The sequence below is a fragment of the Anabrus simplex genome, chromosome 1 (assembly GCF_040414725.1).
Source record: "Anabrus simplex isolate iqAnaSimp1 chromosome 1, ASM4041472v1, whole genome shotgun sequence".
In the NCBI taxonomy this organism is placed as follows: Eukaryota; Metazoa; Arthropoda; class Insecta; order Orthoptera; family Tettigoniidae; genus Anabrus; species Anabrus simplex.
The window spans coordinates 914,687,362-914,700,929 of NC_090265.1; the positions used below are offsets into that span (position 1 = coordinate 914,687,362).

A 13,568-nucleotide genomic window follows, 5' to 3' on the forward strand; every position below is an offset into this window, starting at 1 on the left:
GGCTTAAAGATGAAGGAGACACTATAGCAGAAAATTTAAGGTCCGCATAGCTCTTTCCCGTTGCCAGAAACCTCAGTGTTACTACAAGTCTTTCTAAAGTGCTTATCGATTCTCTCATTACACTGTCTTCTCTCCTTATATACGGTGTGACATACTGCAACAGCACTAAGAATTTCTCTTCGTCCATTCTCAAGTAGTTAAACCAGCCATCTTTTTCCAATTTTAACTCCTTCAAAAGATCAACGTGCGAAAGCGAAACGTGTTGTAGAAGCCAGTCTTTTGTCCACCTTCTACGTTGTGATTTCTTCTGCTTTTTAACTTCCGAAATAACAACACTAGACAGATGTACTACTTTGTAAGTTAATTGAATTAATGTGGCCATGGTCAGGAAATACTACCTCCGCTCGTCTTGATTAGAAATACAGGACTGTGAGAAAGCTGTACAAATGGTCGGAACGTGTAAACGCAGCGTGAACAGTGCAGACCAGATGTGCAGACGGTCGTTGCAAACGTGGTCTGTGCAGAAAAGTCTGAACGTGTAAAGGGCCCTTCAGTTTTGTTTAAAAAAGGATGACAGTCGTGAAGTGCGCAAGGCGTGTATTTTTTTTTGTTCTATTGGAAGTTTTTTTTTCTTCAGTAATGGTGTTAGGAAATATTCCTGTACAATAAATTATTTTCCTTATAGATTAAGCTCCAAATTTATTATCACGGAACAATAGTTGCAAGTGTATCTGACTTATGAACAGTGTTTACATGTTTCTAACTCTCCCATTATTGTTTCTTCTGATGAATGATTGTTTTCAGAACTAGAACTTAACAAAGAAATATCTACGAAATGGTATTACCTATGACAGACTCTGTGAACTGAGCCTCCTTAGCATCAAGTGTAAAAGGAATAGATTAATTGATTGACTGTGAAATCATCAATACCATTGCATCCCAGAGAGCACGTTGTATGGTCCAGTTTCATTAGATTATGATTCTTCTCACTGTGCCGTCTTCTATCGAAGGTTGGCTAACATGGCTATTGTAGTCTTTGAGTCTGCCACATGGAAAAGCAGTGTAAAAATGGGAAATCATGGAAAACTATCTTCAGGGCTGCCGACAGTGGGGTTCATACCCACTACCTCCCAGATGTGACCTGACAGCTGTGCGCTCCTAACCGCACGGCCATCTTGCCCAGTGAATTATACCTGAAGTCGGGAAAGCGACATCGTATTAATCTCGAACCAGTCCCTCAGGTTTCAGAATTATGAAAATAAAAGATGGAAGTAGATGTTGTACTTCAATCCTTACAAAATATTTAATTTAAAAAATAAAATCTATTAATTAATTTTATGACCGTACAGTAAGTCCTTTGTATGTCATTGAAGGGATATACAGTAGATTGCATTAAAGATATGCTTGTATCTTCTGCTGTCAAATGTATATGTATTATTGAGACATTTTGTACAGTTTCTCTAATGGGGCCCAATTTTGCTTTCTGCAGGCATTATGCCTCTGCATGAAGATTATGACACTTCCTTGTGAGAATGGTGACTATCATCATTTTGTCTTTCATTTTTATCTTCCATGATCCTGTTCTCATCTTTCCTTCCCTTCAAGATGGTTCTGCCCCTGTAAGTGTAACCTCTGCAATGTAAACAAACACTAATCAACCTGTTTTTATTTTCAGTTTGTAGTCTATCTCCTGGGGTACAGAATGGTACTCTGCTTAGTGCTTCATGGGATACCACTGCTCGTCTTTGGAAGACAGATGGTTCCACAACACCTATACTTACAGTGTCTGGTCACCAGGCAGCGGTGTGGAGTGCCATCCAGCTAGCATCAGGTGACATCATTACTGGGTCAGCAGATAAAACTCTTAAGGTTTGGTTATCAAGTGGAATTTACCAGAAAACATTAACAGGTATGTAAGAATTGCTTGTGCATTATCTCAGATTTCATTGAAACGGTGTTCTTAAATTGGTAATAATTTTTTTTTTTGAAATTTTGTATATAAATATCTTAAAAAAAAAAAAAAAAAATGCCAATGTATGAACTACTCAGACCTTCTTGCCATCCTATGTTACATAATGATTCTACATGTTCATTGTATACTACATCTACTCAAATTAGTGTATGATACAGTTGACCCCTACTTAACTAAGCAGGAACAGGTACATTCTGAACTGACCAAAATTTTGTGTAAAATGAGAACATATATGGCATAGATAACTCAGTATGCATAGAATGTACTTCACAAAAGAACATGTATGGCACAAATAATTCAGTTTGCATAGAATTTACTTCATAATACAATTTAAAGCAAATGATGTATCCACATGGAACAATAACACAGTACCAGAGTACCACCAGTAAAAGACACAATAGAATTACAGGCTCCTGGAGTATATCACATTGAATGTAGCTGCGGAGCTTGTTATGTTGGTGAAACAAAACGTCTGATCTCCACCCGCCTAAAAGAACATATCTGTCACACCAAGAACCAAAACACAGATATTTCAGCGGTAGCCAAGCATTCCTACGAAACGAGGCACGGAATATCATTTGACAAGACCAAGATCCTAGCAGCTATCCCTTGGAATCTGGAAAGCAAAATCCAAACGATATAAATTTAGAAGAAGGATATAAAATCAGTAATTCTTGGATGCCTATCATTCATAGTTTAAGACATACAGACCACATAAACACACGGGCCGAAGCCCCCACTACCTGGCTGTGACACATACCTTCCAGAATGCTCACGAGACAGCCAGGGATTACGTCAGCCAGAAAGGCTAGATTATAAAAGGGCAAGGTCAGGGCCACTCTAGTAGTGTAAATTGCTGCCTTGGAGACTGATTACCTCGGATCGAGTAGGGGTATTTCTGTCGCTTTGACAAAGAATACTGCAATGTATTCGAATCATCGGCAAACTGTACGTGATGTACAGACAACTACAACACGGTTCAACACGGAAATTAAACTAAATAATTCTTCACACCGTGGAAGCTTCACCTCTAAGAGTCTTTTGTGGTATTCCAAACTATACCCACTCTCTTTGAATGTCTATAATGCCATTGTCAACCTGCATCATTGCTACTGCACGAATCACTAAAATAACTGTCACTATCAGCATCACTGTCTTCTGAATCTAACAACATACGCACGATGTAATTTTTGGCTAAATCTTTCCAATTTGTTTTTGCCTCCAGAACCACTGTAAGTCGCCATGCTGATAGCACTTCAGTGTGCTGTATGTGGGACAGGCGAAGATTCTGAAGGCAATTCTTTCCCCTCCTCCCACTTGAATTCTGTGATCAGCAAAATGTACCACCAACACACAGTGGATGCCAAAAGGTTCAAAAAATGTTTTACGCTTATAAGCGGCTCGTGCAATATACGGTGCTAATTTGAAATGGCTTGACGCTTGAAAGTGGTTCATGCAACAAGTGGACAGCATGCCATGACATGTATAAGCAGTTAAAGGATTCATGCCCTAGGCTTCCAACATCTTTCCTTTTTTCACTTTTTTTTCAGATTTTGAACATGTTTACGTATGTAATTTCCGGAGAATGAAACTCCTAAATATTAGTGAAAATGATTTTAATACACAAAGCTGATACTTTTATCCAGTGAAACAGATTGTCTTAAATCCTTAATACAGTATATTATTGGAGTACTATACCCCATTTTCCAATCTATTTTCTCGAAATTCAATAAATTCTATCTTACAACTTCAAAGGTACATAAAGTGATAAGTTTTTAAGCTAGAAACTTTTGCTTTTCACAAAAATGATCGCAAATTTATCTACTATCAGAATATAAAGTAAACCATAAATGCGATTTCCCGACTTGAGGTATAGTTCACCGGGCGAGTTGGCTGTGCGGTTAAGAAGGAGATCCGCATCCAAGAGATAGTGGGTTTGAACTCCACTGTCGGCAGTCCTGAAAATAGTTTTCTGTGGTTTCCCATTTTCACACACACCAGGCAAATGCTGGGGCTGTACCTTATAAGGCCACAGCCGCTTCCTTCCCATTCCTAGGCCTTTACTGTCCCATCGTCGCCATAAGACCTATCTGTGTCGGTGCGATGTGAAGCAATTACAATAAAATAAATCAAGTATAGTTTCCTGGAGAGCATCACATATATTAATATTGTTATGCCACTGTCCACTAATCAAATAATATTTAGTCTAGTTCACACCCTGGCTATCCCCGAACTTACATAATGAGTATTTCAGCAGTAATGCCATCTAGTGGAGATCTGTGGCAACTGAAAAGAGGGAGCTTGTCTCAATTAAGAACAGTCAGTGTAATGTTTGTTTTATGGGCTTAGGACCTTATAGGCCAGCGATATTTTGGCATGATGGACTTGGCGCAAAAAAATGTAAATTTGTGAATGTCTCAGTTATCATAGCCTGTATTGTAAGAAATGTACGAGATGGAAATATTTGGAAGTTGTAGTGCCTGTAACTTTTGTTATGTACAGGTTTTAGATGGAACAAATATTTCTGGAGATATTTGAAAGTTTGTGAAAAATGTAATAATCTGTTCTTATTATTTTGTAAGGTAAAGTGCATAAAATATAAAAGATTGGAAATTATATTTTACACAACTTTTATAATTCATAGTTTTTTGATACAGCTAATATTAACAGAGAAATTTAACATTTCTTGTTTTGGTCCCCTTGATACTACTATACCACTGTATACTAATCAAATAATATATATCTCTGAACTTTTATACTGAGTTTCAAGAAATTTTGTCAACCCATTTTCCTGTGATGTTTAGACAAAAAATTAAACTGAACCAACTTTTTTTTAGATGTAATCCAAGATAAAAATGAAATATGAGGAAAAAATTTGAAGTGTTCATACGTTATTGTAATTTTACTTATATAGATTATTCTAAATTCTAAATTCTAAATTCAAAGAAACACATGCTGTTTACAGTGGACAAATTCATAAAAGAAATTGATATATGATGCCCTCTTCTCAAGTGTTGTGAATCGGCTAGTGCAGTACAGTGTTAAGTGTTCACCTTTATTGATTGTATTGAGTGCTTCTGATTTCTTCTCCATTATATCAACCATTTACAAGTACTTTCACTTGTTTTTCACATAAGATAATCGAAGGAGAAATGTAAAACAATGTCAATGAGATACACTAAAATTCTCCTGTCTATTGTGACATTCCATTCTAACATGCATTACACTGCAGTGGAGAGGAGGAGCTTTAATCCTCGATCAAACATTTTATCAGGCTAATAGCTTACTGCTAATAAATAAAAAATGCCGGGCTGAGTGGCTCAGATGGTTGAGGTGCTGGCCTTCTGACCCCCAACTTGGCAGGTTCAATCCTGGCTCAGTCCGATGGTATTTGAAGGTGCTCAAATACGTCAGCCCAGTGTCTGTAGATTTACTGGCACATAAAAGAACTCCTCCAGGACTAAATTCCGGGACATTGGCATCTCCGAAACTAATAAATAATATTGTTTATTTTAATGTCTCTTTAATATTTCTGTAGGTTTTAAAAGATGCTAGGGGTTACCTGGCCGAGGCGGTAAAGGCGCGCTCGGTTTGCCCGGAAGAACGTGGGTTCGAATCCCCGTCAGGAAGTCGTAAAATTTAAGAAACGAGATTTCCACTTCCGGAGGTGCATATGGCCCTGAGGTTCACTCAGCCTACACCAAAAATGAGTACCAGGTTAATTCCTGGGGGCAAAGGCGGCCGGACGTAGAGCTAACCACTCTACCCCATCACGTGCCGAGGTTAACAATGGTGGAAGCCTTTACCTTCCACTCCTCCAAGGGCCTTCATGACCTGTACGGAGGTGAGTTTGATTTGCTTTAAAAGATGCTAGGACCGGGCGAGTTGGTCGTGTGGTTAGGGGCGCACAGCTATGAGCTTGCATCCGGAAGATAGTGGGTTCGAACCCCACTGTCAGCAGCCCTGAAAATGGTTTCCATGGTTTCCTCATTTTCACACAAGGCAAATGCTGGGGCTGTACCTTAATTTTGGCCACGGTCGCTTCCTTCCCAGTCCTAGCTCTTTCCTATCCCATCATCACCATAAGACCTATCTGTGTTGGTGCGATGTAAAGCAAGTAGCCAAAAAAAACAAGAAGAAAAAAAAAAAAGAAGAAAAGGTGCCCGGGTGTTTGACATTTTGTACTGCAGGAGTTCTTGAACGTGCCTGAATCTGAGTTATCACATTTGAACACCTTCATATGCCACTGTTCTCAGCTGGCATCAAACCCACTTTGGGACAGATGGACAAAAACTATTGAGATTATCTTATTTATTTATTCACGAAGCACAAGATACAGCTACACTGAGCAAATTTCACTTGCACTGTCAACAGACTATTTAACAAACGTAAACTTTCATAATAAAATATAACAAACATAACAAAATGTTGTAGATACAATTCCCAGAGTGCTGTTACATACCAGTGCTGTTAAAGAACTAGTTGGTGATTAGTACATGTGTATTATTATTATTATTATTCTCGTATCAGAAACATACATGTTGTACACAGTTATAATTACTATATTACATTTGCCCAAAACTTGGCCACTTCCAAAGCATTTTTTGATGCTTGATATAGTTCATCTTCTGTGCAGGAGGCTGGACATAGACGACACTGGAGCATATGTTGGACTGTCTGGTCTTCTCCGCAGTCACATTGGATTTTTTCTTGATCTATATAGCCCCATCTTGCCAAATTAACTTTGGATCTGCCAACTCCAGATCTCAGTCTATTCAGGGACTTCCAGGTCATCCATTCTTCATTGTAGCCAGGAGGTAGAGTTTCAGAAAATCTTATCCAGCCAGGAGGAAGGTAGGATGTAGCCCTCCATAATTGCAACCTGGCTTTTTCAGTAGTGGTTCTAAGTTCCTTTGAAGTTCTGAGAAAACTCTTCCTTGACTTTAAACGTTGCAGATGCGGTGCATGCCCATATAGAGGGTGGGTCCTTTCCTGTTCCACTGTCTTTCTTTCCTTGTTCGCAGCTATTTCTCTTCGAACAGAAGGAGGTGCTATTCCTGCAAGGTGGTAGAGCCATTCAACTGGAGTGGATTTCAAACAACCTGTTATAATTCTGCAAGTTTCATTGAGAGCTATATCCACCTGTTTGGCATATGTTGAATTATACCAGACAGGACACGCATACTCTGCTGCAGAATAGCATAGTGCCATTGCAGAAGTTCGGATGGTTTCAGGTTGGCTACCCCACTGTGATCCGGCCAGTTTCCGTAAAAGATTGTTCCTGGTGGAGACTTTTGATTTGCAGTTCATGCAGTGCTTCTTGAAAGTAAGAGATCTATCAAGTGTCACTCCTAGATATTTTGGAGACTCGCAGTGTTCCAGTTCGACTCCTGACCATACTATCTTTAACTTGCGAGTGGCTTCCCTGTTTCTCAGATGAAAAGCACACACTTGTGTCTTTGAGGGGTTCGGTTTAAGCTGGTTTGTGCTGTAATATCTAGAAAGATCATTAAGGGCATCCGTGAGGGTGATCTCCACTGTTTCAAAATCTCTTCTCTGAGTGGCTAGGGCGAGGTCATCAGCATACAAGAAGCTACTGCAATTGGGGGCTATGGGTTGGTCGTTTGTGTATATATTGAACAGAATTGGAGCCAGCACACTTCCTTGCGGAAGACCGTTTTTCTGTAGTCTCCATCGACTACGCTGTTCTTGGAAATCAACAAAGAACCTGCGATTCTGCAAAAGAGTGGCGATGAGTCTTGTTAGGTTAAAGTCCTTGGTTAGATTGTAGACCTTCACTAATAGTAGCTGGTGGTTGACAGTGTCATACGCTGCTGATAAGTCAACAAATACCACTCCTGTCACCTTACGAGCCTCAAACCCATCTTCTATAAACTGTGTAAGGTTTAATAACTGTCCAGTACAGCTTTTACCAGGACGAAATCCAGATTGCTGAGGTATAAGTAATGGGTCAATTACAGGTAATAGGCGATTTAAGATCAATCTTTCCAGCAGTTTGTAAAGGTGACATAGTAGCGCAATTGGTCTAAAATTCTTTGGATCATTCCCTTCTTTACCAGGTTTCAGCAAGGCAATCACTCGGCTCTTCCGCCATATCTTTGGAATTTGGTTTCTGCTCAAACAGTTATTGAAGAGTTGGAGAATCCATTTCTTTGTCATTAAGCCAAAGAGTACATGTGTATATTATGCATAGACAAGCACAACACATTTCTGAATGTCTGGATGGGTCTGAAATATAGATTAACAGGATCGGGATAAACAGGGCTTCATTGCTTTTGTACCTTGAGCTTCGCCTACCATTCTTTTCTCATGCACTTCCTTCCAAAATTAGTTAACATTGTTTGTCTCAGTATATGTCCAATTTGACATCTGGTTTAAATTTTATCAAATCATTTTTCTTCATTCTGCTTTAAGATTTTGATTCGTAATCTGATATGTCCTGCCTCATCAGACTTCATTCAGTCACATTACTTTTGTCCTAAATTTATTTCCGTCTCGTTAAGTCCCATTAAACAAAAACCATCATCATCATTTCCATCTCCTAAATAGTTGTAACTAATAAAACCCTTTGCTATAGACCAGACACAATAAGTACACGGACATCAAAGTATAGCCCATGAGCCTTGATACTGGTATCCCTACAACTATAATTTATTAATGCCTCCAAACTTTCTGCCATCTGGTATAAAATATGATTAGCTTGTTTGGAGCTTTAATATCCTCTCTTTGAGCTGTAGCTCTTTCTCATAAGTTGTATTTTGTGTACTGCCTGTTCTATATGTTCACCAGGTCACTCAGGAGGCCATATGCAAACAAAAAAAAAAGTCCTCTTTTGTGATTAGTTATCTTCCGTGTATCTGGATTCTTATCAGTTTGATGCAGAATACCTGATTTGTCATTTTTCTACACCTTAACAGAACTTTTCCAGATTTGTGGTTGTCATGAGAATCCAGCTCATCTTTCCTTAATTCATATTCATTGTACCTCTTTTTTTTTTCTTCTTTCTGTAAACTGTTAATAATTTAACTTACACAATTATTAAACTAATAGTGTGGTTGTCATCTGTTTGGTACCGGGCATTTAAATGGAATAATTGTGTCGTGGATGCTTCCCTGAAGCCATTTACACAGTCTGATCAAAAGTATCTGGACACTTTCTCAAAAGTTCTCATTCCACTGCCGGTTTTCCGTGGTTTCCCATTTTCACACCAGGCAAATGCTGGGGCTGTACCTTAATTAAGGCAGCGGCCGCTTCCTTCCCGCTCCTAGGCCTTTCCTATCCCATTGTCACCATAAGACCTATCTGTGTCGGTGCAACGTAAAGCAAATTTAAAGAAACTTTCTCAAAACTGTCCTAAGTGTTCCTCAGATATACTGCACACTGGTGAACATTCATTCAGGCCTTAGCCATTATTATAGCTCAAGATAGTGTTAGAATGTCTTGGGTGTAATCTCAGACCATTCTTCCTCACTGTAGCAGGCATGTCAGTGATGTGGGTCATTGGTGTCTAGAGTGTAATCGATGTTTTAGTTCATCCCAAAGATGTTCCATAGGATTGAGGTCAGGGATATGGGCTAGCCAGTCCATTTCTGGAATCAGATTGTCTGCAAACTACTCACAAACAGACCTCGCTTTATGGCATGGAGCACTGTCTTGCTGAAATACATGGTGATCATCTCTAAACTGGTGTTCTACCATAGACGGCACACTGCTGGTCAGAATGTCCTTAGATCCATCTACCTTTAACATGCTCTGTTGTTTTATAAGAAAGCCAAGTTCCTTCTGTGAAAAACACCCCCCCACTCTCACCCCACCTCTGTCAAATTTCATTGTGTACACTGTATGGACTGGCATGTATCATTCACCACCCTCAGACCCTTCCATCTAACTACCATGTTGTATATCATGATACACCACTTGTCCATAAAGCAGTAGTGGTACACTTTACACCACCAAACATGATGCTTAACAGTCACTGGTTGAAATTTGTGGTTTGTGGGCAGGTGCGTAAAGTATTGAACCTCAGTCCTTGTATCTCCTGCATCACAGTCAAATTGCTAGCTGCATAATTTGTGGTACAGCAAAATTCCAGGGTGATGGATATCACACAGTGTCATGTAATTTTCTCATGCCACCTTCTTTGCTGCTCGATATTCCTTGTTAGTCAACACATAGGTCTACCTGGCTGTGGTTTTGTTGTGATTGTGTCATCCTGTTCCTATTTTACAGTCATGCCCAACTGTCACCTTCATTAACTTGTAAAGGAGAGGAAATGGCCCTGACTGATTGCTTCCTGATATGGCAATTAATAACCATTCCTCATTCAATGTCATTAAGCCTCCTTGCTCCGTCCATTCTACAGGTATCTCATAGCACAGGACAACATTGAGCTCTCATTTGCCTTTTAAAACTGGAGTAGCGATTGTAGTGACATAGAGGCTTTTGTTTTTGTGCGTAGAGGAGTGTCCAGATAGGTTGATCAGATAGTATGGCTCATTCCACCTGATAGCCTTTCATGTTACAGAATTTTGATATTTAAGTCATATAATATTCTCTTGTGAAATATCACATGCAGAACTGTAATGATATAAGATGGTTTGTTATTACAATGTTAAATACAAAGTAAATATAACATGAACAAGTTATAATTGTTTTATGATGAGAATTAACTCCGCTGAAAACTAACATGTCATCGTTTTACCCAGGCCATATGGACTGTGTTCGAGGATTGGCTGCCACTTCAGCAAATGAGTTTCTTTCATGTTCTAATGATGCTACAGTAAGGCACTGGAATGCTACTACTGGAGACTGTCTTGGCTGCTTCTATGGCCATTCTAATTACATATACAGGTACATATTTATTGCTTGGTTTTTCATTTTTGTTTTCTTATAACTTCTGAAGATGGTTGTGGCAAACACAAAAATTGACTTTGATATTTCTTGATTAAAGTTGTTATGAGTCAAGGTAGGGAGAACTGTGTGTTAAGTACTGTATTCAAAAATAACTCTGTTCTCCTAGTATCACTAATAAATAGGATATTGAGAATCTTATGAACTCTATTAGCTTGCTATTCATCGGTAAGTACAGCAGTTTTCATTTCAACCTGTTAAGAAATCCAGAGCTGATCTCCTCAATCCATTTCTTATTCTTGGATTAAGCTTTCTTTTAATGGCAACTAGACAACACTGAAGTAATTATAACCATGAGCTATTGTGTTATTTTCATTACTTGTGGCTGTGTGTATGTAGGTGTAGAACTATATTTTAAGTTTCAGTAAGGACTTGTTCAGTCTGTTTATTTTGTGACCTCATTATTTGGGTGTAGACAAATTGAGCAAAGTTTACCTGCAATTTTAACAATTATTTAAAAAAGTAAATATGTGAAATGAGCAAAATATGTTCACAAATTGGGGCATTTGTTGATTGCTGTAGTACTGTCTGCGATTATGTATTGGTTTATTACATCAATGAATGGAGTGCTTTCCCACCTTCTGTGTGGGCACAACAACCTACACCAATTTTTTGTGTAGAATAACAAAGGGCTGTGAATCTTTTCTTGCTAGCTTTTACCATCACTATTCTCATATCTTCCAGTTCATCTGTATGCTAGAACTATTAGCAGCACTGAAAAATCTGATAGTGGGTGGAGTAGAGAAGCTAGGAACTGGTGGAGTTGTGCTGCAGTAGAGTTACTCTACCACTCGCCTTCCCCCACTAGCTTGTTTTTCACTCGGTCGTTTACTCTACTGCATACTAGCCTGGTGTAAACGATTGACTCTAATCGAGTAGATTTGGGAACACAGCACACTTCTTGAAACAGTGAAGTGGCCTGTGGAGGAAACTTGTAAATTTATTGAACTTTATTGCAAGCCTAAATATCTATGGAATATGGAGAGTAGTCAGAACAAAAATAAGAATATGAGGAGAGTGGCAGAGGAATATTTGATTCACAAAATGGGTACCGAAGGGTTAAAGATGTATAGTCACTCAAAAAAAGAAATGAGCACGTAGTATTGTATGTTCCTTGCATTTTGTGTTTTGTTAGACTTAATTTTAGTTCATTTTATTATATTAATCATAGTTCATTTTATTTACACATTTAATTTGAATGCCCACAACAAACATATCTATAGATTTAGTTGTTTCTGAGAAAAGTATATCTGCAAGAAACTTATGCAGTACCATGTGTTCATTCTTCTTCTTCTTCTTCTTCTTCTTCTTTTTTAAAAGCAACTGTACACATCAGGAGGTACATAATTTATGCAGATCAATGAAGTCGCCCTAATTGTTATGTGGTTCAGCACAATGGATTAAATTTTAAGAGGGACATGGGATGACACATCACCTTGATCTTAAAGTTCAGTGTAATTACGTCTCTCATAACTGTGTCGTATCATTAAATTTAAGGCATTATCGCATCAAAGTATGTTTCAAAATTATCACAAGCTGTTTTTAGACACATTTTGTACATAGATAGATAGATAGGTGATTTATTTAATCTGGGATTGTCCCTGTCTTACACATATTAGTAATTTAGAGTAATATAGGTGGTAGAAAAATATTAATATTAAGTCAGCTATAACTGATATTAAGGTAGGCAGTGATGATGATAAAATGGTCGGCTGTTGAGAGTGCTCTTATCTTATCGTAGTGATAAAGTACTTAAAACCTATTGAAATTTGGTTTTATGTGTGTGGGATCGGTTTAGTGCTATGCATACACATTGGTGTTTAGTGCTTTTCGGTAGAAATTGCATTTATTGAGTCATAACCCTGTCAAGTTATCTAGTAATTATTCGGCTATTAATACGAGTAAATGAGAAATATCACAAAGATACACTTGTATATTTAAATTTAAAAATGTATATTTTGAAATTCCAGTGATTTGGGAATAAAGAGCAGAAGATACATGTTACCATTTCAGATATGATCCCGTGCTAGAATTTGACTCGTTCAAAAGAGCTAGCTGCGGTGAATGGCGCAGATGGTAGAGCACTAACCTTCAAGAGCCCATATGGATGGGTTTGATCTCAGCTAATTCTGATGATGATTGAAGGTGGTCATATACACTAGCTTTGTGCTTGTAAGAGTTACCGAGGCATAAAAGAACTCCAACAAAACAAAATTGCAGTACCTTGGTATCTTGAAATACTGTAAAAGTAGTTAGTGATATGGAAAATGTATACCATATATATATTGAAAGGCTAGTTATGAGCTCTGTTCTTGAGAGATGGTCGTTCAAATGGTCACGCCTGCAGAGATGATAGTTTATAGGTTATTAAGTTTAGCCTTGCTACCAAGGCTTTGGCAACCTGAAATTCAACTAAACAATAAAATTACTTGAAACAGCAAATACTAAATTGACATCTTATGAAAATTGCTTAGAATTGCAAAATTAAGTATTGACAGATGTTGAACATGATTATAGGAATATTTGAGCAAATGTTTTTTTCCATTATATTATTTTCAAGTTCTGAAGTATACCATTTTATCTTTTTCTGAATTTTATTTTGATTTATTCAGAGATAAGAGTATGGGTGTTGAATAAAGACAAGTATTTTTAAGAAGTTTCTAAA

The 13,568-nt window shown here is 38.1% G+C and overlaps 1 protein-coding gene across 1 annotated transcript in view; it reads left to right on the forward strand.

Moving 5' to 3' along the window:
- Plap (phospholipase A2 activator protein) overlaps nt 1-13,568 on the forward strand; it is a 152,187-nt gene that overhangs the window by 31,338 nt on the left and 107,281 nt on the right. The window contains exons 3-4 of the mRNA XM_067136638.2: nt 1,676-1,909; nt 10,699-10,843. Of these exons, the coding sequence (XP_066992739.1) occupies nt 1,676-1,909; nt 10,699-10,843 (379 nt within the window). The remainder of the gene's footprint in view (nt 1-1,675; nt 1,910-10,698; nt 10,844-13,568) is intronic.